The 24,429-nt window shown below is 41.5% G+C and overlaps 1 protein-coding gene across 8 annotated transcripts in view; it reads right to left on the bottom strand.

Moving 5' to 3' along the window:
* CHD8 (chromodomain helicase DNA binding protein 8) overlaps positions 1-24,429 on the bottom strand; it is a 60,561-nt gene that overhangs the window by 32,222 nt on the left and 3,910 nt on the right. For 5 of the 8 annotated variants that reach the window (XM_061157726.1, XM_061157725.1, XM_061157727.1 and 2 more), the window contains exons 2-5: positions 7,715-8,772; positions 6,451-6,822; positions 5,316-5,701; positions 4,089-4,203 (exon numbers count right to left, since the gene is read on the bottom strand). In XM_061157726.1, the coding sequence (XP_061013709.1) occupies positions 4,089-4,203; positions 5,316-5,701; positions 6,451-6,822; positions 7,715-8,557 (1,716 nt within the window). In that variant the 5' untranslated portion in view covers positions 8,558-8,772. Of the gene's footprint in view, positions 1-4,088; positions 4,204-5,315; positions 5,702-6,450; positions 6,823-7,714; positions 8,773-14,038; positions 14,129-24,429 lie in introns of those variants that run through there. The other 3 variants (XM_061157723.1, XM_061157729.1, XM_061157728.1) reach the window with 3 other exon arrangements.

Raw genomic sequence — 24,429 nt, forward strand, 5'->3', positions numbered from 1 at the left:
ACACATTGGCATGAAGGAAATTTCTATAGAACAAAATTTGACAATATCCATTGACCAAACAATTCCACTTCAAAGATATTATCCTACAGATAAATTTGTACATGTATACAAATCTCTGTGGGCTTCTCTGGTGGCTCAGTGGTTAAAGAACCTGCCTGCCAATGCAGGAGACGTGGGTTCAATCCTTGAGTTAGGAAGGCTCCCTGGAGAAGGAAATGGCAACCCAGTCTAGTATTCTTGCCTGGGAAATCCCATGGACAGAGGAGCCTGGCAGTCCGTGGGGCTGCAAACCAGTCAAACACAACTTAGCAACTAAACAACAACAACAAAGAACAACAAATCTCTGCCCGCAGTGGTAGTAAAAGACTAGAGAAAACCTAAATGCCCACCAACAGGGGTTGGATTGAACAAACTATGCTATAGTCAAAAAATGGAATACTATAGAACTATATAAAAAGAATGGGATAGACTGACAAGAATGAACAGTGAAGATGTGCGCTGGAACTCTCACTGCTGGTTGATGTGTAAAATGACAATCACTTCAGAAGGCAGCAGATTCTTATAAGGTCAAAAGGTCAAATGTTTAACTACCCCATAGTCTATCAACTCCTGGCTATTTAGCTACGAGAAATGAAAACCTATGTCCACAAAGCATATGTACTAAGACTGTTCACTGCAGCCTTACTCAAAACAGCTCCAAACTGGAACAAACCAAATGTATTCATTCTAATAGAATGAATAAACACTGGTATATTCCTAAAGTAAACGCTTCTCAAGGGAAAAAAGAAGGAATGGACTTCTGATACATCAACATGAATAATTCTGAACACCACTATGCTGAAAAAGGTGAGATCCAAGAGTATATACTATGTGACTCCATTTACATGAAGTTTAAGAACAGGCTAAGTTTAATCTATGGTTAACAGAAATGAGCACAATTGTTGCCTACGGGGAGATGAGGGGAGAGGATGGTGAACTGACTGAAAAGAGAGCACAAGGGAACTTTCTGGGATGATGGAACGCGGGGCCTCAGTAAATAATTACTCTACTTTGGTGTATATTTCAAATTTTTCATAATAAAAAAGAGTGTGAGGAAGAATGGGCTGGATCTATCTTTTCTAATATAGAACTATATTTAAGATACACTGTTAGAGAAAAAAGCACAGTACAGAAGAATAGGGATGGAATACTTACATTGAGTGAAAGTGGAATTAGAGTGCTCGTGAAAGTAAAGAATATTTCTGGAAGGATACACAAAAGTAATAACAGAAGTTACATCTGGGGAGGAGAACTGGGGGACTGTGAGGTCTCCACTGCCAAGACTGGTACTTGAAGAAACACAATTAGGTCAATTAATTGTGTTTCCTCAAATTCTTATGTTAAAAGCCTAACCCTCGAGTACCTCAGAATGTGACTGTCTGGAGACAGGGCCTTAAAGAGATGATTAAGTTAGGGTGGGCACTACTGCCCTTAAAAGAGGAGGGAATCTGGCCATATGCAGAGACAACAGGGATATACACCCTGAGGAAAGACCATGTGTGGGCACAGTGAGGAGGTGGCCCTCTGCAAGCCAAGGAGAGAGGTCTCACAGGTAACCAGACCTCCTGATCCTGGACTTCTGACCTTCAGAACTGTAAGAAAATAAATTTCTGTTGTTTAAACTATCTAGTCTGTGGTATTTTGTTATGGTAACCTTAGCAAATTAATATACCACTTTTTTTTTTTAATATACCACTTTTTAAATTTTATTAATTCTTGTATTTCTTGTATTACAAAGATTCGCCTTCAGTTTGTGTTTTAATTTTATGTTTAATTGGAGGATAATTACTTTACAATACTTTGATAGTTTCTGCCATACTCACTTTGTGTTTTGATTATATAACACTTTATTTAACTGTTTATTTAACAAACATATATAACTCTTACTATGCTCTCTTACCTAAACACTGTTCTATGTGCTTTGTAAACATTTACATTTAATCCTAACAACCCTGCTTAGCAGATACTACTATCTGTATTTTAGAGATGAAGAAACTGAGACACCACAAAGTTAGGTAAACTTGCCTGAAGTGACAATATTAGTAAGTAATACAGTTAACATAAGAACCCAAGAAATGGTCTTGGTCTTAAACACTATGCTATTTAGAGCATTTTTTGTTGTTGCTACATATGCATAGTTTTTATATAGTAAATATATCAGTCTTTCCCTTTATGACTTGGAAATTTTAATACCCTCCTTAGAAAGACCTACCTGATTTTTTAATTATTTAAAAAAACTCATTCATGTTTTATAAAGGTCCATGATTTCAATTTTTACATTTTCACCTTTGATTAAACTAGAATTTGTTTTTCTTAAAGAGTAATGCAAGAAATCCAGTTTCATTTCTTCATAAATGAGTAATCATCCTAACATAATGTGTTAAATAATCTTTCTTTCCATTGATTTTTATTGATTTTATTATCTTCCTTTTTTTTTTTTTTTTTGGCTGCACCATGTGGCTTGCAGTATCCCAGTTCCCTGACCAGGGAGTGAGCCCTGGGCCCTCAGCAATGAAAGTGCGGAGTTCTAACCACTGGACCACCACGCAATCCTCTCCACTGATTTTAAATGGCCCTTTAACTCACATAGTAACATCTCAAAACTATTTGGATCTGTTTCGAGACTCTTATTTTTCACTCTGCTATTTTTTCTTTAAACTCTTGGCAATTATAATTTCATAATATACTTTAATGTCTGTTAAATCTAGCTTTTGTTTCACTCTCCTTTTCAAAAATGTCCTGGCTGTTCTCACATGTTAACATCCCCCAGAAGAACCCAAGATTCAGTTTGTCAGTGCAGTGAATATGTATTAAGGGAGAGGGGAGACACTTATATAAAGTACTGATGGCTAGTGAGGCACCTGAGGTTTGTTTAGTCCAAACCTCCACTTTCAGATAAGGAATCTAGATATAGCTAAATAAACTAGCCAGTCCCATTAGAGGTACTCAGAAGTACTATGGGTATCTTGAATCATTAATAGCTTCTTTCCATGGTTGGAAACTAGAGTCAAAGATGGTACCATAGGCAACAGAGACAGAGGACTAAAGTTCTTTTGATCCAGCTTTTTTTATTCTCTTCCCAATGGTTCTCATCTTTAAAAGGTAGCAAAAACACTGTGCCTTAAGCACCCCAGTTCACAGTCAAAACCCTAAAGTGTAGAAGAAGTAAGGCACAAGGGACAGCGGGACTGTTCTTTTTTTTTTTTTTTTGAGAATCTAATGAAATTAGCTTTTTTTTTTTAACTAAGAGAATGTTGATTGCCAAAAAGGTAACACAGAGAAGATTAAAGAGCAATTAACATAGAAGAAAGTGGTGATAGTGCAGCCTTCCCCTAAAAAAAGCACCAAGTCATTTGGAAAAAAAAAAAAAAAAACCTAGAATGGTAAAAACAAACAAACAAAAAACAATAATAATAATAATGAAGACCAAAGTTTCAGGGCCTTAGCTGCCTGCTATCACATCTAATTTAAAGACATGGTAAATAAATCTTGTAATAACATAAGGGATATATATTGACCAGTGTGAAAGGTTGTTGCTGAGCCACGAAAGACCCTGGGATTCTTGGTCTCTGGAGGATAATTCAATCCGCGGCCAGAGACGAGGCTTGATCGCTCAGAGCTTTCGTGTAATAAAGTTTTATCAAAGTATAAAAGAGATAGAGAAAGCTTCTGACACAGACATCAGAAAGGGGACACAGAGCGCCCCCCTGGACTGTTCTAAGAAAGACCAAAGTACTATCAGACTCAAAACAACAACTGCAGAATAACTGCATGTCTGTTTAGTCTCTGAAACACTGGAATTTGAGAAAATGACTATTGTAGAGTAATATGCATTTTTAGAGTAATACACGTTTTGCCTAAAAAAATAAATAAATAAAATTTAAGACATGACCATGACCAGGTTTTGCCTTCTTTTACTTTTTAGGCCTACCTCCGGTTTAGAAAACCTGTTGAAATATGTATAGGCTCATGGTCTCTCATTATCTATTCCTGGTCTGCCTGTCAGAAGTAAACAGGATTTCTCATGAAGTTTTTAGGGATTCTTTTACCTGAATACTGCTTTCTTCATCTTCCCGGGGTGACTGTGCGGGCATGACTTCTACATCTGAATTATCAGATGAGGTATTACGTTTTCTCTTCTTTCCCACCACAGGAGTGATGGTGCTAAAAAGGAAAAACCAAATTCAGTTACAGTGAAGCCAAGGAAAACTTAGGAGCAGAAAATACAATTAATCTAACCTATCACATATGAAGCCTCCAGGCATGCTGCTGCTGCTGCTGCTGCTAAGTCACTTCAGTCGTGTCCGACTCTGGGCAACCCCACAGACGGCAGCCCACCAGGCTCCGCCGTCCCTGGGATTCCCCAGGCAAGAACACTGGAGTGGGCTGCCATTGCCTTCTCCAATGCTCTAGAGATATTCAGTCTGGGGACACATAACTGTGGAGTAGGGTGTTTGAAAAAAAAGAAGATATTAGGGTTTCTAAACTACCAGCTGGCTTTTACATCAGATTTGACAAATTTTTGCTACCACTGTATTCACAGATACCTGAATGAAGGCAGCATAACACAGCAGAACCAATTCCTGACTAACAATTACAAGGCCTCGTCTGAGTTCCAGTTCTGTCACTAGCTCGGCATTAGTTTTCTAACTAGCAAACACTGACGATAAAACCTAGTGTGACAGCTGCTGAAGATCAAGTTAAATAACAGATATGAAACTTGCTCTTTTAAGCTAAAAAACCCTGTACAAATATAAAGCACTATTATAATTACACCACAAAGCCTGAAGCATCTCAGGGAGTAGAAGCTAGAGAGAAAGGAGTGAAGCTACAAGGCATGGAAGGAAGAGAGCACACTCAGTCGTGGCAAGTTATGTGGCAAGCCATGGTTCTGTCAAGACTGCTTAAGGCTGACAGTGGCTGCTGAAATCTTCTCCAGTTTACATATGAAATGCAAGAACAGGGCAGCTAAGTCTGCAGCAACTCTCTTTTACTGGTGTGGGTCAGAGGGGGCTAGGGAGAAGTCTTTCATACTACAGTGATAGAAAATCAGGAAGCACACAGCTTTTACACATAACCCCTAACTCAAGACTGGCTGTCTACCCCAGGCCTTGATGTTCACTTGGGACAGAGAAAAGAAAGGACTTACTAATTTCTATGACCGATCCCCTTGAACTCTGTAGCTGCTATATACAGCATAAATTTAAAAACAGGAATTTAAACATGTATGTGCTCTCCCCAAATATCCCATCAAAACAGCAAAGGGTGGCACTCACTTTAGCTTACTCTTGCCCTTGGTTTTGGAGGTACCAGATGTTTTGCTCTTCTTTGGCTTTTCTTCCTTGAGCCTCTCCCCACTGCTCTTCTTCCTGCGTTTCTTTTCACCTTCCTCCTCAGGCCTAACGCTAGGCAGCTCATCCTCATTCAGGACTCGAGGTATGTTCTGTTCGCCCCGAGCACGGGCCCTAGCAATGGCCTCTGCTACAATCCGATTTGCTTTCTCTTGCTTCTTCTGGTGTTCCAGCCTACGGTTTTCCTCGATTCCTGTCTTGCCCCCGGTATGGGGAGCAGAACTTGCTGGTGAGGACAGAGCTGCCACTTCACTGGCACTGAGAACTTTAACTACGGAGAGCCCAGAAGAGGCCCCTTGGGAAGAGCCAGCCTATAGAAATAAAGACACTACAATTTCAACATGCTTATAGTTAAATGACCTGAATAAAACAGCTCTGAAGCACACAGGCTAGAAACGTTAGTTCTCTAATTCCTTAAGAATGACACTTACATCAAGTCTTTCTGAACCCAGAGGCATGCTTTTTTAGAAAGTATTTTTTGGTGGGATGGGGATGAGAAAAGGCAACTGTGCCAAATTAACTTTCAATATTCTTTAGCCATGCTTCTAATGTCAATACTCATCTCCACAATTCCGTAAAATTTCCAAACAATACAGATAACACTGGTGTCTAGGCTAGTAAAAAAAATTCAAATTCCATTCTTGTCCTACCTTTATCTTCCTGGGGGCGGTGGGCCGGGGGGGGGGGGGGGGGGGGGGGCGGTTAGGGGAGGAATGATAGCTAAGCACTTGACCTCTTCAAGACTATTTATCTTTCAGATGAGGGGTTATTTCCAGTCATTTTCATCTCACAAGGCTATCAGGAAAAGATTGTAAATAAAACAATTTAAAGACAAATACTAGACAAATCATCTCTTAACCCAAACCCAACAATAACCCTCAAATCTTTTCATGATATAACTAAAATAAGGTTCCCATGGGTGAAAGAAAGAAAAGCCTGCATCTCACTTCAGAGATATGAATCTAGACTGGCCCCACATTCAACAGTGAGTGGTTGCTGAGGATAACATCAGGGGACTAAGAGCGTGTTTGCCTTCTTAACCCAGCATGTTAAGTCTCACCTGTGGCTGAAGTACCACCTTGAGGGGTACTGAAAGTCTCTGTCCCGGGGCCTGTCCTGGTCCCATTATCTGAGCCTGCTGCACAGAGGAGAGAGTCACTGGCTGGGTGGAGGGTGGCTGCTGGGGCTGTGGCTGCGATGATGGAGGCTGTGGTACAATCTGGATTTTCTGCTGCGGCTGCTGCACCTGCAGCTGTATAGTCACTACTTTGGCAGGCTGCCCCTGGGCATTCTTGGCTTGAGTCAGGGCTGCTAGCTGGTTGCCCTGTAACACTATCTTGCCCGGTAGACTCCCTAGCACGACATGCCGGTGTCCTTGGGGACCTCCAGACTGTGGCTGCTGGAGGACCAGCGTGATGCGTTTCGATTCACCCTAGAGTGAAGAGAGGAAATTGCAAGAGAGGTAGGACATTAAAGAAGGGTAGACCCCTTAATATTTACACCAATTTTCCTCAACCTAGAATTATAAAAACTGAGGGTCAGAAAAGACCGTACAATCCCCTTTGTTCATCTTCCTATCTGTCCTAATAAATCTTTTCTATAACCTCTGCCCAGTGGGTACCAAGTCTATTCTTGAAAAACTGCTGGAAGGCTTGCTATTTTCTAAGGCAGTCATTCCATTTTTTGGAAATCTATTAGAATAAAAGTCTTCATATTGAACTAAAAATCCACCTTCTCAGAGCTTCTCTTCACCAGCCCTACTTATCTGAACACTGTCTTTCCCTCCTCCAAATTCTTCTGACCCTTGATTCAGAGGCTAGAGTCTTTATTTTCTTATAAAAGAAACAAGTCTTTTCACTGGGCAAAGCTGGAGGAGGACAATCTTAATAATAAGAACAGGAAAGATACACATAGTTTCTGTAAGTCTTGCAAATATAAATACACATATTTTTCAAAAATGATTCTTTGTTCCCATTGCATCCTATAGTACTCGTATAACTTTATATCATCCATCACTGTGAGTTCTTGCTTAAGGTCTGTATTTCCTGGCAGATGGTGAGCTCTGTAAGGACAGGGACTGTGTCTATCTTGTTCAGCACCAGCTAGGCACAGTGTAAATATGTAGTAAGAGCTCAAAAAATGCATTAACACTAACTGCTTTCACCTCGTAAGTAACAAATAAGGTGGCTATCAACACTAACTGATACAAAGTAAAGATGGAATTTAAGCAGATTTCCTAGAGACAGCTTTTATGTGCTTGCTCTCACACAGTTGCTGGGCCCTCTACTAAACCAAAATTCACCTCCCCCTTTCACTCAAGTCACCTGGGTGGGTGTAGAGGTCAGTGTAACTGCAGGCTTCAGTGGGGGCCCTGTGGCCCCAGGGTTTCCAGCAGGAGCTGAACCCTTAACTGGCTGTAGGACCAGCTGCTTTACTGGTCGGCTGGGCTGGACAATGCGCTGAACAGTAGCCTGGTTCCCAGGGACCTTGGCGGCCAACACTGTATTACCAGAGACAATGGAAACACCAGGTCGAAGGGGAGTGCCGGTTAGCACTTTGGTAAAAGTGACTTTTCCACCATTGGCTGTGCCAGCCACGAGTGGCTGAGCTGTGCTGGTGATACCTTGGGCCTGAATTTGTGCCACATGGGCACCAGTGACTGAGGAGCTTGGTGGGGCCTTAAGGATAACAATCTTAGGGGCAGACTGAGGTGGTTGTCCTCCAGCACTATTGGAGGAGACAGCTGTGGCAGAGACACCCATGAAAGGATTCCCTTGGCTCAGGATCTCCTGGCTCTTGGAGACCTGCAAAAGTCCTGGTGTTGGCGTTGGTGTCTGTAAGACAGGTTGGGCTGGCTGCTCTTGGCTGACGGGCTGAGTGGTATAATCATGCAAGGTTAAAGATTCTGGAGCTGGAGCTGTTGATTCTTTGGGAAGTTCTGTGGGGGCTGTTTCCTCTGGTGGGGGGACCAAGTCATTTGCTGATGAATTCGCCACATCACCACCTCCACCATCCTGGTTCATCTGATCCAAGGAGTCCAGAGAGCTTGGCAGTCCAAGGGCTTCTTCAATAGGGTCTTGTGTGACCTGATTGAAGCTGTCATCAGTCAGAGAGTCCAGGCCAAATAAATTTGGGTCATCAAACAGATCCATGATGGGGTCTGCCATCTTGGGAAAGCAATGGGGGTTACTTCCCCAAGGTTTAAGGAGGGAAGGGGAGGGGGGGTACTGGCTCTCCCCTCCCCTCCCCTATTAAGAAAAAAATGTACACAATGGAAGAGGACTACTCTTCAGGTAAAGAGGCAAGAAACAAGTGCATGTCAGACTGTCCTGACCTTCATGGAGCAAGATGGCTAGGTCTTCAGAGGAAGATGATGGAACTCCTGTTGTAGAAAGACAAATGACAAGTAAGCAAAGGAGGTGACCTCAGGGAAAATTTCTACCCGTAACATCAAATAGCATCAAAATAGTAAGAGGAGAGGGAAATGTGAGGTAAGTTGAGGACAGAGACACAGCAGAAAGAACATCCACATTTCTGCTTTGAAACCAAAAGAGAAAAAAAGAAATAAGCCAACCCCTTTTCGGGGCTCTTACACCTACACACTTTGAAGCTTCTGTCTGTCAAGATCATTCCACTGTCTCTGTCCACTTCTTTTCACAATTATCATTCTTAGGTACAGAACAGGAAATGTAACATTCATTCACTTTCTATTTCAGATTCTTAAGTTGACAGAACTTAACAATATATCAGCAATACTTCAGTGAATACAGATAGAGGCTTCTGGATATACTGGATTTTGTAACTTTTCCTTCTAATTCCGATACTTCTACTTACTACTGGTAAAAATAAACACCGTTAACCAAGTTTACTGGATAATCTCACTAAGTTTATAGTATAATTCTACCCAGGAAGATTCACAAACTTTAGTTCACCAATCAGTGAATCTATACATTGTGCTTCTGTTATTAGGTCCCCTTCCCGCTTTCTCATATTTAAGATCAAAACTTTCTCTGGCAAAAGATTCAAAGAATTCTACAATTTTGTTCCAGTTTATGTTTCCAACTTTCACTCTCATCATTTCCTGTATGCTCATCACTTCCTATATATACCCTAGATTTCAGTCCAAACAGATAATACAGTTCCCTTAATGACATTCCTATCTGCATGACTTTGCCTATTTTGCTGTATTTTCTGCCTGGAATATCTTTATCACCCTCCCCACAAACATCTCTTGCAGCTAATATCTTTAACATCCTCAAAAGTCTACTCAGTAAGGCGAGTCCTGCACTTCCATAAGGTGAGCAATTTGTGATGACTCAGTCCCTTCATCTTCTTTGTTGTTTAATCACTAAGTCACGTCTGACCCTTTTGCAACCCCACAGACTATAGCCCACGAGGCTTCTCTGTCCATGGGATTTCCCAGGCAAGAATACTGGAGTGCGTTCCCCACCCAGGGATTGAACCCATGTCTCCTGCATTGATGGGTAGATTCTTTACTGATGAGCCACCTATGAAACTCTCACCTTCTTTTAACACCCACAACATTGTCTGTTCCTTATTTAAAGCACTTATATTTAACATTTTATTAAAATAGGTCTCTTGTCCATTTCCTCTGAAGGCCCAAGAGGTTCCTTTGTGCAAATTATAAAAAGCTGCCTGCTCAAGATGCTTGTCTGCCATCTGCTGGAAAATTGTCATACTAAACATATTATCTGGGATGACAATGAACATGTGCAATGCACACCCTGCACAACCCTGCATGGTGGCCCAGCTCCTCTTTCTCGAAGACAGAGGAGCTCCTGAATGGTGGGGACCACATCTTATTCATCTGTGGATCTCTAAAGTGCCAGATGAATATCACATACACAGTAGCTACTCAAAAAATTTAAATGAGTTAAAATAAGTGCTTGTGGTGTCTGAAATGAACCATTCTGTTCTTAGAGAAATTAACTGGTATTCCCTGATTCTGATGAGACAGTAGAAAACTTCCTATCTTGAAAAACTGTCCCACAAATAACTGAAACTATGTTTACAAAGTCCATATGTGGGGCTTTTACGTACATAAAATGTTGGAAAAAGGAAAAACTAAGACAAGGAATTTTAAGTATGTCACCATGTAACTATATGAAAATGTAGTATTTGCTTTCTGTATATGATATCAATATTTGTCAATCCAGGAAAGCTTCGGTAACACCATTTCTCCTACTTTTAGAAGACACCAGAGAAGAAATTTGTCAGTGACACAGAACACACTAGACTGAAGACTTTTCCACACAAACCCCAAGCTTTTTTCCCTCTTCCTCAACCCATTCCAGTTATCCCTGTAAAATTAATATAATGTGGGTAAGTAGCCCAGAAACTGAGATATAGATAAGAAACAGACTCATCAGTAGTTGGCACATCAGTCAAAATTACAAACCATACATGGCATCGCCACCAATGTTAAACAAGATCTTTCTAGCTTCAGTAATTGTACCCCTTCACATCTCAACCAAGGTCCGCATCACTTCCCATTCCTGGCTAAAGTATTCCACAAGCTCATTCCAGCCTCTCCTATCTAATGCCTGCCCCAAAGTTACTCAAAATGGTGATCTCAGAAGAGTTATAGACATTTCTTAATTTAATGAAAATCTACTCAATAATTTTATAAATTTTTTAAACACTTCCATCATCTTTTTTCTAGTTATGCCCTACTTTGCTACCTATTATCTTTTCACCTCCTGTTCACTGTCAGAGAAGCTACACTAAATATCTAACAGTTAGGTGTCACACAAAAAATATAGTGAAAGTTCCCACTAACTAGAAGTTTACACTGATAACAGTTTATAACCTGCCTTTCTTCCATGGAGTATTCTGTCCTTTCCATGACTCCTTGCTATTTATTCACCCAAATGCTCTTTCTTCCCTCCGCAACAGCCCAGTCTCAAGGAGAAAGAGAGAGAGAGAGATCTCATTTTTTAATGGGGAAAAGCAGGTTAACAGCTTCTGAAATATTTTCTTACTTCCACATGACTCAAGCATTAAGTTCTTAAAGGTCAATGTACTTATTTATCTCCCTTTCCAATTTTGGGGCCAAATTCCTGCTTCTCCTGGTTGAGTCAAGGCCCAATAATTAAAAAAACCTCACCACTGACAATGCCACACCATCAAGTCTCAATACTTCTCAGTCCCGTTCCATCAACTCACCCCTACTGACCTAATTCATCGTATATGAAGTTTTTAATCCTAGTCTATAGCTTCTTTTTTTAACTCACATCTTTAAATCTGTCCTTGACTCTCAAAAGAATAAACCTTCTCCAAATGTACCTCCAACTTTCTTACTTCCTCCTTCTATTCTTACTTATGGGTCATCCTGGCTATTCTACCAAGTTCATCTACCTCATGAATTCTCTTTCCGTAATTCAAATCCTGCTAACAAAAATAAAAAAATGTTAAGCAGTCAAATATATGAAACCCTTAAGATAACCTTAAGTAAAGCAACTTCCTAGATAAAGAACTCATAGCAGACTTTCATCATATTGAGAATGAAAAGCCAGCCTTCACCTTCCACTGACCCAAAGAGAAACATATGCATATGCTCAAAAGACAGTTTGATGGTTGTACTTAAACATTTTCCATAATTCCAAACTAACAAGTAGACTAATGACAAAAAACTTACGGCTGGGGGGGGGGAGGGCGGGCGGTGGGTGTGGGATATGAGGGAAGTAGAACTAACTAGTCAGTTAAGGTTAAAATTCAAAGCTATCCATCTAAAACTTTCAGATAACAAGCCAGAGAGATTCTTTATATAACAGCCCTTCAGCTCACTTTCTTTTTTAATGAGAAATTACTCCCTCCCCTTGAAATAAGTAAATACTGATGTTTTTCTGCAGCTTTACCACCTTTAATATACCTCTGCTGCGTTTTCTTAGAAATCTAGAGTCCCAACTATCCTGTTTTTATTTTATGTGCCTCCTGGTACCCGTGTCCATTTCAAAAACAACTTGTCTGTCCAATCATAACGGACTTAGTTTTAATTCTACTCTATACTTTTCAATCTCAATCTCCCCATACCTTTCAACAAAGCAGTGATTCTCAACTGGGAGATGGAAGGTATGTGAAGTTTGAAAATGTACATTTAATGTTATAATTTTATATTTGTCAAATGGAAATGATCTCACTGTTTACACTATTTATATTCAATAAAAGTGGACCATATCTCTTGGCCTGTGAGGATACGTAAAAGACAACATGGCAGAGGGCGGGGGGGTGGGGGGGTGGAAGGATGCGGCGTAGGTGTGGACAGAGAAAGAAGCATGCCTGGTTTGGAAAGATTATCAACACTTCTGTGATGGGATAAGATTTCTTAGGGCCTCTCAAAAGAAAGTTCATCATTTTGTTTATGATAGATGAGAAACACTGCAAGAAAAATTAGCCCAGTTGTCTAATACATAAAATTACATAAACTGACCTACGGATATCCATTCTCCATTTACAGATTTCTCTATACTGCCCATCCTCTTAGAAGATAACAGATGAATGGCATAATGACAACAAATGACCTTTTGGGGGAGGGGAAGGCTGCATCTTTGCAAAGTACCAGCCATGACCACTTAACCTCTAACTGCTCAAAGAACAAACTATTTTACTTCAAAGTATTAATCTTGTTATTGGAAACTGTATCCTTTCAAGAGGATCACTGGCAGGCAGGCAGACATAAACACATTATGGAAACAAAAGATAGACAGAAGCAATCAGAAGAGATCTCTTGAAAGTAAAATAAATCAGAAGGCTTAAAATGAAGATAGTCAATATAATTTTAAAAGAAAAGGATTTAAAAACTGCACCATGGAGACATCTGTGAGACCCAAAGGGTCTTAAGTCTTATAAAGAAAGGGGAAATAAACATCCTATGTGAATGGAATCACAACTTAGGGTCAGCAAAGGATCAGGATGGAAGGACACAGACCATAAGAAATGGAGTTATTAACTTGAAGCCACTCAGGAGATTTCCTCAAGAATACGGAGATCCTAGGCCATTTTCTCTATCTTCACCATTCTCACTGCCAAATGTGTGGCTGCTCTTTTTTCGTTTGTTTTCCCAGTTACTGAAGGAAAAAGCACTCCCACCTCAATCAGGAGTATGGACATTTGGGGCAAACATGGCTGGTAAAGTGAGTCCTTCTGAATAAACAGGGAAAGCAAAATAGGCTACTATGAATGTTAAAACCATGTATGTACGTTCAAGGGGTAAGGGAGAAAGTACAGAAATTTTGTACTCCTGCGGAAGAAGGGAAGGGGCAAGGTAAGGAAGTACGGGGTTGATGGAGAGGGAAACGCGACTGGAGGCGGGGGTGGCGGGGACCCGGGTACATTACCTGCTCATACTGCCAGTGCTGGTGCCAGTAAGGCCCACACAGCAGAGACGGGAGATTGCTGGCAACTGGAGCCCCCAAAATGGAAATGAAGTACATGCACTTGAGGGAGTGAGCTAGTGGGGTGCCCCCCAGGGTGGGGATGGCCAAGACGGGAAGATGCGGGGTGGGGGGGTGTGGATGCCCGGGTAGGAGCAGTGTTAGGGCGGAAGCTACAGGCGGGAAGATCCGACCAGCCCTGAAGGAGAAAAGGAGCTGTGTCTCACCCCAGCAGGGTAATAGAGGTGCCTTTACCTGCAGCGGCCGTGGGGGGCCGGTTCGCCCCTCTCGCTGTCTCTCCAGCACCAGTTCCCCCTCCTCCTGCGCAACCTAACTTGATGCTCCTGCCCGCCCCACGTCCTTATTGGCTACCCTCCACTGCCACTCACCACAGGCGCAAAGACGCAAAACAGCGCAAAGGGTGGGACTAAACAGAGCTTCCCCCTCCCCCGCCACCGCGGGTTAGGTTGAGAGCGCACGGAGAGGCCTATCCGGTTTCCAGGGCCGAGACGAAGCCTGCAGCTTGCTTGAAAAAAAAAAGGAGCCTGGCCAGAGGAATGGTCTCAGGCTGCGGGAAACTAGTCCTAGAGATTCAGTTCCTCCACCACCAACACTCTTTTCTGCACACCAAAGAGCGTACACTCGGGAGAGAGGGTTCCACACTAGGCCAACTCCGCCTCCCTCTGAATCCCCTGCCTCTTAGTCCTGTCAGCCTCTCTGCTGTGGGGACTCTCCCTTGTCCCACGACCCATTAAAAGGGGCCACATCTTCCGTCCATCAGAGGAGTGAGTCTGCCCAACTGCTGAAAGACGGGGCCCTTTTACTCTTCAACGATGAAGCACTCTCTCTGCCGCAACCCAAATTGCATTCTTGATAGTCTAACCCTTGAGCAGCAGTATCACTTTCTTGAAAGTAATCGCAGGTATCCACGGACAATTCCAAAGCCCTCCCCCTCCAAAACACACACCTACTCCTAACCCCCAAACCTGGGCCCTGGCCCTCACCTCGCTGCTCATCCCATCTGATAGATGGGCCAGTGTCCAGTTTGCAGTACCACTTCAGACCACTCTAATTCCCAAGGGTTGGCAAGCCCAGAATGACGGTACAAGCTTAAATCCCTCAAAGTAAACTGTTAATAAAAACAGCTGCTTACCTCCTGACCACTAATTTCCCCTGAAATGTAACCACTCTCAACACTGAAATCCTACTTTCTGTGCTCTATGATACAAACTAGGAAGATCTACTTGGCCTTAGATCTCCTATCTTTAAAGATCTTTGCCTTACCACTAATGCTAGGGACACCCAATCCCCACTCCAGTAAACAGCAATACTGTTCTCCCATTCACTCAGGCTCGAAATTCAAAGTTACATCTGAAACCTCCTCTTGTATCCACTTTTCAACTATTTGCCCAGTCCCACTGGCTCTGGTGAAAATGTATCACAGATAGTGGAGTTGGCCGGCTTCCCAATCCCACCAAGTCAGTCCTCTTGTTGCACAGATGAGAAAACCGAGGCTTAGAGTTGAGTGATACAACCACGAAACTAAGTGGCAAAGTTAGGATTCATCTTTCTCACTATTTCTGCTGCCACTTCATTTAAGCAGCTCGTATAACAGAAAGAAGCCTCGTAACTGATCTCTCCCCCTACTAATTCTTTCTGATCAGATTAGTTTCCTAAAACACAGGATGGCCAAATCAGTCACCTGCTTAAAAACTTTTAAAGATTCCCTGTTACTTAAAACATAACCCTTAAGACCTCACTGCCTTTCCAGTCTTTTTTTGTTTTTTTTTTTTGCTGCACCCCGGGGACTGCAGGCTCTTAGCCCAGAGCCAAGGCAGTGGCAAAGCCAAGTCCTAACCACTGGACCACCGGGAAACTCCCTGCCTTTCTGGTCTTATTTCCCACTATTCTACATATACACTTATATGCTGGTCAAAACAGATAATATTGTCATATATTTTTTCTCATCTAGGCCTAGCTAGTATACTTGCCTTCAAATTATGTTATTCTTATTCCATTTCTTTGTTTTCTCAAAATCTTACTTATCCTTTAGGATCCATACCAAATACCTGTTCGTTATCTCAACATTTATTGAGCATACAATATACAGAGTAATACGGTAGCATTAAAGAACCAAAGATGAATCAGACAATCTCTACCCTCAAGGAGGCTTCCCTGATAGCTCAGTTGGTAAAGAATCCATCTGCAATGCAGGAGACCCCGGGTTGATTCCCAGGTCAGGAATATCTGCTGGAGAAGGGACAGGCTACCCACTCCAGTATTCTTGGGCTTCCCTTGTGGCTCAGCTGGTAAAGAATCCGCCTGCAATGCGGGAGACCTGGGTTCGACCCCTGGGTTGGGAAGATCCCTGGAGTGGGGAAAGGCTACCCACTCCAGTAGTTGGATGTGACTTTCACTCACTTCACTCTCAAAGAACCTAAACAGAAAGGAGTACATTTGTGTATACATGTGGGGAGACAGGAAGAGTAGGGACTATGACAATAGTGACAAATGTCCAATGAAATAAATGCCACGCTTTATTTCAGGTGACAGGGACTTAATAAATTAGGAGAAAAGGTATTAAGGAAGTAGTTTCTTCAAGGATGAGGAGGAGTTAACTAGGGAAGGGAAGGTGAGCTACAAGAAAGGGGTCTTCAAGCAACAGGGACAGTAAGACGAAAATCAAAACAAAGCAGGGCAGTAAAAACAGTGTGAGATATATAGAGGAAGGCCGAAGTAGTTTAGAAGTTCAGTCTTGCCTAAGTGTAAATCACAAAGAAGAAATCAGGGGGAGATGAAAATTGAAGGGGGAGGTAAGGGGCAGACCTTTCAAGGAAAAAGCCTTGAATGCCACATTGAAGCATTTTCTTACAGGTGTCCAAGGAGCCACTGAAAAATGGAATGACACGATCAAATACGCATTTTAGTTAGCTAGCTCTGGCTGTTGGATAGAGAACAGATTTGGGGAATGAGGGGACAGAGGACACAGAAGAAGCTAGGAGGCTGCTATGGTAGTCCAGAAAAGAGTTGTAATGTGGATGTTTGTTGATTTTCTTTTTTCCTGCACCCCTGCCTTCCTATATTGGAGACTAACTCAAGGTAAAAGTCTTCAATGGAAGACTGGATCTTAAGTCCCATTACAGAGCTGGAGTGGGTGCGTGGGGGGTACTGAAATGAGGGGTGAGGTTCTACTTCCCCTTCCAGTTGGGGAAGAAGTACACACATAACTTTGCCCAGTTTAAGTGGACACTCCAAAAAAAAAAAAAGTGGACACTCCTGTGGAAAACCTTGATTTTGCAGTGGCAACACAAAGACCCAGAACCAACCAGCTAGACAGTATTCTGCAATGGGAGACACTGGAATTCTGCAGCATCATAAACAGACTGTCAGTGCTTTGATCCTGCCCACATTCTCCACATCTCCAACCTCCCTTGGTTCCAGATCAGTTTCTAAATCAATTCTCCAGCCATCCCCATGTGAGCCACACAACATCCTTCGAATATGTTCCCTTTCAGCTGTTTAGTCAAAAGATGATTTCTGTGGTTTGCAACCAGGAATTCTAACAAGATGATGAGAACCCGAAGCATAGCAATGTGGTTCCAAAGGTAATGAAGGAAAGGAATGGAGAGAGTTTAACAAAACTTAGGGGATAAAAACCGGTAGAACCTAGAGTTTACAGGGAAAGAGGAGTTCGGCCACTGTAGTCTGAGTTGCCTATAGCATGTCAAGTAGTGATATTCAATGGGAGGTTGGATGTATAAATCTAAAAGTTGGCTTGGTGACAGATTTGGAATTATCAGTATCAAAATAGTAGTTTTAAGAGTGGGGAGGACTCAGGGAGTATGAAGAGCAGAGAAAGTATGTACAACACTGTGCCGAACTGTTGGGAAGACAACAGAGAATGCTGGGGTCTGGGAAGACCTGAATGTCTACTCCAAAGACAGCAGCTGTGTCCAGCTCTAGTTAAGTGCTGCCATATGGAAACCCAAATCCAAGGTTGCAAGAGAACTTTAGGTTTTCCAAAAGTCAGAAATACAGAGCTTTATGTAAGTCTTCCAGGTTTTAAACAAAGATAACTAATTTTTAAAAATGTTTTAAACACTTTGCAGGCTAAACAAAACACTTAGCCAAATTTGAGATTTTGGGTGTGGAGTGAGAAAAGCTATAGAGGAACCCAGGAGAACATCAGGATTTAAGAATCAGAATAAGCCACACCTATTAAGCAGGTAGATAAGGCAAAGCTAGAGGGGCAGAAAGTGCAATGCAGCCGAAGCATAGAGAATAGAGAGTTGCAGGGGGAAAGAGCGATCAATTGCATCCAACAAAGCACAAATGTCCAATGATATAAGAACTTTAAAACTTGTCCACTGGATTTAACACATCTCTACTTTTCACTATCAAGCTAACAGTAGTCAGTTGCATGAGTTTTCATAGCATTTTTATAAGTACTTTTTTGGGATAATTATCTTCTAATTCCTATTTGAGTTATATTTGTATGCAGAAGCCTCATGGGCTTCAAGTCAGAGGGATGTGGGTTCAAATTCCTGTTCACGAAGTAAATAAACCTTTCTGAGTCTAGTTCATTCCTTTGTACAAAGGGAGATCAACGTGGTGGTGGTGTTCGGTGGCTAAGTCATGTCTGACTCCTTGCGACCTCGTGGACTGGAGCACAGGCTTTCCTGGAGAACAGGCTTTCCTGTTCTTCACTATCTTCTGGAGTTCCTCTATCTCCTCTATCTTCACTATCTCCTGGAGTACAAAGGGGATCAAATTACAGGGCCATTAATGAGGATTAATGAAACATCTCACACACTTCTAATAAATGTTGACATATAACCACTATTTCTAGGAGGTACTCAACAAATGTTCCTGGATAATAGTTGGGGAAAAAAATTGCTTTTAGCAGTGTCTCTACCTAATGTGGGAGGTGCCAGTCAACCTTAGAGGGGATCACCAGCCAGATTAATGGCCTTCAGAATAATTCATCAATTTCAGCAGGTTAATATCTATGAGCATGAATATGTAGGGCAGCCATTGCTTCCTCTGTGTGAGATCTAATTTATAGCAAACAGGGATAACTACAGTTTAGATTCGAGAGTCTGAAGATCATGTTTTACTAACTGGCTTCAGTCAGTCTAAACCTGCTGCAGATGTTCTAAGTCACTAGCATCTGACTTTTGGGTATTTAGAGACCTAAATGAAAACTCTCAGGGATCCAAGGAGGGATGATAAAGATTTCAGAAACACCCCCTCATGCCATCCCTCCAAGCACTTTTCCAGAACATCACACTTCTCTGATTTTCCTTCTACTTCTCTGGTCAATTCTCCTTTGCTACTCTTCTCCTTTACCAGCATTTAGTTCACCAAGCTTTGGTCCCAGGCCTTCCTTTTTTCTCATTCTGTACCTTCAAGGATGTCCAGTTCACATACAGGGTCTCGATTGATTATTTTCCTCAACAAACTAATTATATACTTGTCTCTCATTTATATCTCTAGGCAAGTTGTCTGAACTCCAGGCCTGTTTATTCACTTGCTTAGTCAACAGCTTTTCCTGGTAGTCCCTACAATCTCCCTGGCTGACCTTCTTGTCCAGCTCTCCCTAGAACAGGCTTATTACCTCAAGGAGACTTGATTTCTTGGTGGTCTCCTCCATATCCACTACCACGTGTGTACTCACAGAAGGTACTCACCCTCTAGCATCTCCTGTGAAGCTGTGGCTGGAGAGACCAGAATCTCTTTTCCTGACCACTCCTATCCAGTATTTCAGAATCCTACCTTCACCCCCTAAACATCCCTCAAATCCACCCATTTCTGCCTCTACTACCATTCTGGGTCAACTGACTATCCCCATTCCCCTCGACTACTGCCACTGCCTTCCAAATTGTTCCCCATCCGCTTATCCTATTTAATTCTTCGTTGTTTGCTGTTGTTTAGTCAATGAGTCATGCCTGACTCTTTTGTGATCCTATGGATAGCTCCTCTGTCCATAGGATTTCCCAGGCAAGAATACCAGAGTGAGTTGCCATTTCCTTCTCCAGGGGGATCTTTCCAACCCAGGGATCGAACTTGTGTCTCCCACATTGGCAGGCCAATTCTTTACCACTGAACCAACAGGGAAGCCCATTTAATTCTTACTTATCCTTCAAATCTCATTTCAACACGACCATCATTTCAAAGAAAAGCTTTCCCTGACCTCCCAGACAAAAAAAATCACCAAACTTTTGAATGTACCTTACACACCTGGCCCTGTTTTACACAATGAAAACGCATTAGCAGACTGAACTTGAAATGACTGTATTTTTACAGATGAGGAAATTGAGGCACAAATCATAAGCAATTGACTCAACATTCCATGGTTAACGGAAAGTGGGGCAGGATTCAAACTTAGATAGTGTAGCTTCCAAAGTCACATATCTTAACAACCCAACTATATTATGGCGTAAATTCTTTATTGTAAATTCTCTGTAACATCCATAATTTCTCTTTTGTAGTAGACTGATTAACTGACTATATAATTGTTTGCTATCCTGCCTGCCTCACCCCCATATTAGAATGCAAGTTACACAAGGGCAAGGTCTGTGTACAGCTTATTACAATATTTCCTTTGCTTATCAGGTGGTAATGGGCACCCTGTGTACTTTTGTTGAAGGAATGCATTTTCAACTTCTAGTCAAAGGTGTGTGGGAGAGGGGATGGGTGTGTGTGCTGCGTAACACAAAGGTATCTAACCAAAACCACACACTTGTCTCAGATTGCTGAGACAGTACACAGGCAGCAGCACATTTCCTACCAGAGACATTCAGAAGAGGCATCAAAAGATCCTAAGCATCTTTACTCTAGGACCTGTAACAGACACAGCTTTCACATGGAGCAAAAAAGGCTGCATTTAATACACATAACAGACTATTTTCTGCAGTGTGGCAATCACTATTGAAAGCTGTGAAATTTTAGTTATCTCCTTTAGGCTTGGGACGCTAAAAGCCTCAGTGGTGGGTAATTTAAAGCTGTGGCAAAAAGTGAATGGATGAAACCACACTCACACGCCTCAAAAATGGGGCATGGATTCAGCCTCATTGTAGATTTTATTCCAGTGAAATCCTAGAGTTTTGGTCTAAGTCTGAAGAGAGAAGATAAGAGCCTAACCTTTAAGGATCAGTGCCCTGAGGTCAAGTTAGACTGGACCTGGAGAAGTTCCTCTTCACTGGTGCGTGTTCACCACGATGAAAGTCATATTCTAGGTTCTAAATTAAGGAATATCTAACTGGACCAATATATTATTCACCTTGAATGACATCACTTTTGGACATCCAGCTTAAGTAATAATATACGCAATTTCTTTTTACAGAGGCAATGCCAATTTATAACATTTATAAGTTTCAGGTATACAGTTTTTTTCCTACCTCTGTCTACACTACAGCTTGTTCACCACCAAAAAGTTACTTTGCCCATTTATTACCATACAGCTGATCCTCTTCGCTCACTTCACCTCCCCCCCCCCAATAATATATATAATTTAGGTAACAGAGTCATGGTCCTCTTTATGCCCTCCCACACCACCCCTGCATGCCCTTCTTTGATGAGATCTAATTTAGCTCTCTTTTTTTTAACAGAATATGCTTTTGATGATGTCATAGTTAATGGCTCACTCATGTTCAACTCTTTGAAACCCCATGGACTGTAGCCTACCAGGCTTCTCCGTCCATGGGATCTTCCAGGCAAGAGTAACTGGAGTGGGTTGCCATTGCCTTCTCCTGCATGCCCTTCTTTAACTGGCCCAAGTATATATATGCTTTTTCAGCCTAACAGAGAAATAGAAATATTTACTTAATTTACTTATTTATCTTTTGGTTCTACTGCACGGTTTGTGTGATGTTCCCCAACCAGGGATTGAACCCAGGCAGTGAAAGCCTGGAATCCTAACCAGTAGGCCAACAGGGAACTCCTACTCAATTATTTATGAGGGACTGTTTTCATTGCAACATTTATGCTAAAAAAGTATGTGTGGCAGGGGAAGAGAAGCACTGTTATTATCTCACTTATGCCTCTAGGCACAAAAAAGGACCCAGAGAGAAGGGATGATGAAGTCAGTGAGTTAGTTTCACTTGCGCTGGCTGAAAAATGAAGTTGTCTGTGACTGACCAAGTGATTTTCCTCTGTAGAGCTTAAAGTATTTCACATAATCTTATCTTCAAAATAACTAAGTTAAATAAAAGAAACTATTATTCTTTTTTTTTCCTTTTGACAGAAATACAAAGACAAAAAGAAATTTTACATTCTCAAGGCCCTACAACTGCTAAACGTACAGCTTTACTAAGCTATGGAATGCCTACTTGTCTAATACTGTAGTCAAAGACAGTTCTCCAGAGGCCTTCAATGAATTTCTAAATGGGGGGAGATGATAACGAATAAGACTTTGAAGTCCCACAGACCAGAGTCCTACTCCTGGTTAAGTTATCAAACTCACTAAGTCTTATTTTTTTCTCTTCTGTAAAATGAAAGTAACATCACACACATTTTCGGGGTTATTCTGAAAATTAAAAGATTATGTACAATGTTTGGCACACAGTAGGCAAATAAGAAGGAGTTTATTATTCTCTGTCCAACAATTTAAAAGAGTACCACTAAAGGTTTCTCTCAAAGCAAAATCACTCCTTAGAGACTTGGCTGAGCTGATCTGCTAAGCAGAATGGTGGGATACTAAAGTAGATGCAAAAGTTTCATAATCAGAATAGCCAGACTGCTGCGCAGGATAAAAAGACCCGCACCACTGTGCTGAGAAAGCAGGATAACACTTTAACCTCAAAACCTCGGAACAGACTTCAACCAGCATGGGTGGCTAGGGCAACATGCAGGTAATTCAGTTAATCATTTTGTGTGTTTATAGGAATGATGCTGGTATCTATCTAAGTACTTTGCTTACTTCACAATGCTGCCTGTGGGAACTTACCAGTTCTGCAACTGACTAGGCTGTTCCTCAGGAGCTCACACAGCCCTAGTCCCAGGTGCCTCAAATTTTAACTCCCATGACTTTCAGGATAGCAGTGAATGAAAGTGACCATTACCCACATAAATATTTAAGACCTCATGGAAAAGATGCCCCCACCAAGAGGTACACCTGAAAAACAGGCAAAAGCACTACATATTTAGGTTTAATGTGTTTCCCTGGTGGCTCAGAGGTTAAAGCATCTGCCTGCAACGCGGGAGACCTGGGTTCGATCCATGGGTCAGGAAGATCCCCTGGAGAAGGAAATGGCAACCCACTCCAGTATTCTTGCCTGGAGAATCCCATGGATGGAAGAGCCTGGTGGGCTACAGTCCATGGGGTCGCAAAGAGTCAAACACTACGGAGCGACTTCACTTCACTAATGTGTAAATAAACAAAGAATGACTTGAGGCTGAATGGAAGCAATGAAACACAAAACACTGAAAAGTTCAGTGTTTATGCAACTTGGCAGCCCCTATTCAAAAATTCTGAAAAATCGTGCCTGTCATTAAGTTTACTCAGATGGATGAGTATCTGATACACATCTGATATCTGTAATAGGACATGAAAAATCACAGAATAAGTGAAATATGATTTCATGTTCCATTACAAAACACTATTATGACTTGGTTCTAAGTAGGCTGCCAAATTACCGAAATCACTGTTTTTTTCCTAGAACCAATCAAAAATAAATTCCTGTATCACTAATGGGCCATGTACCTCTGAATACCCATGTCACTTAAGAATAATTCCCAAAGATATGTTGTATCCCCAAATTATGTAGTGGAAGAGAAAATGGAGGTGGGATACTCCAAAGGTTTTTATAAAGACCATGAGAGACAATTTGAGAAATCTGAAAGACTTTACAGCTCTTGAATATCCTTCCTCTCAGATGAAATTAAGAATTCAACTAATATATATTCTTTTACAGAAAGTTACTGACAGAGTTTAAGGAGAATTACAAAACAAAACAAAAGGGTGTTAGTACTGGAATACTGGGATATTACCAAACAAATCAGAACTATGAGATTTAGGGTGCTGACATACATGCGGAGAAAAAAACACAGTCCTGTTACTATCTAGTAATTTGGTTATTATCTAGTAATTTTTAAAAGTCTGTCATTTAATTACCTTTTTAAAATTTAAAAAACAAAAAAAGCCTGGAAATACCAAATAAAAATAAGCCATACACAATAACTTTCTCTGGAAATGTACTGAAGGAATAAAATCAGGAATGCTTCATTCTTTGAATGACAAAGCCAATCTTTTAAAAATTACTCATAAAGGTGGTCTTCCCTAGTGGCTCAGACAATAAAGAATCTGCCTGCAATGCAGGAGACCTGGGTTCAATCCCTGGGTTGGGAAGATTCCACTAGAGACAGAAATGGCACCCCACTCCAGTATTTTTGCCTGGAAAATCCCATGGGCTAAAAAAGAAAAAAAAAAAAAAGAAAGAAAATCCCATGCGCAGAGGAGCCTGGCAGGCTACAGCCCACAGGGTTGCAGTCAGACACAACTGGAGAGACTTAGCATACACGCACACAAACACACACATGCACACACACACAAAGGTATGTGATATTTAAAATCCTCAGTTTGGTTTTGCAACTGTTTGTACTTTTATTTGACCATGTTCTGAAAACTCTTTTCAAACAAACTAGTG

Source organism: Dama dama, chromosome 12 (assembly GCF_033118175.1).
Source record: "Dama dama isolate Ldn47 chromosome 12, ASM3311817v1, whole genome shotgun sequence".
Classification (NCBI taxonomy): Eukaryota; Metazoa; Chordata; class Mammalia; order Artiodactyla; family Cervidae; genus Dama; species Dama dama.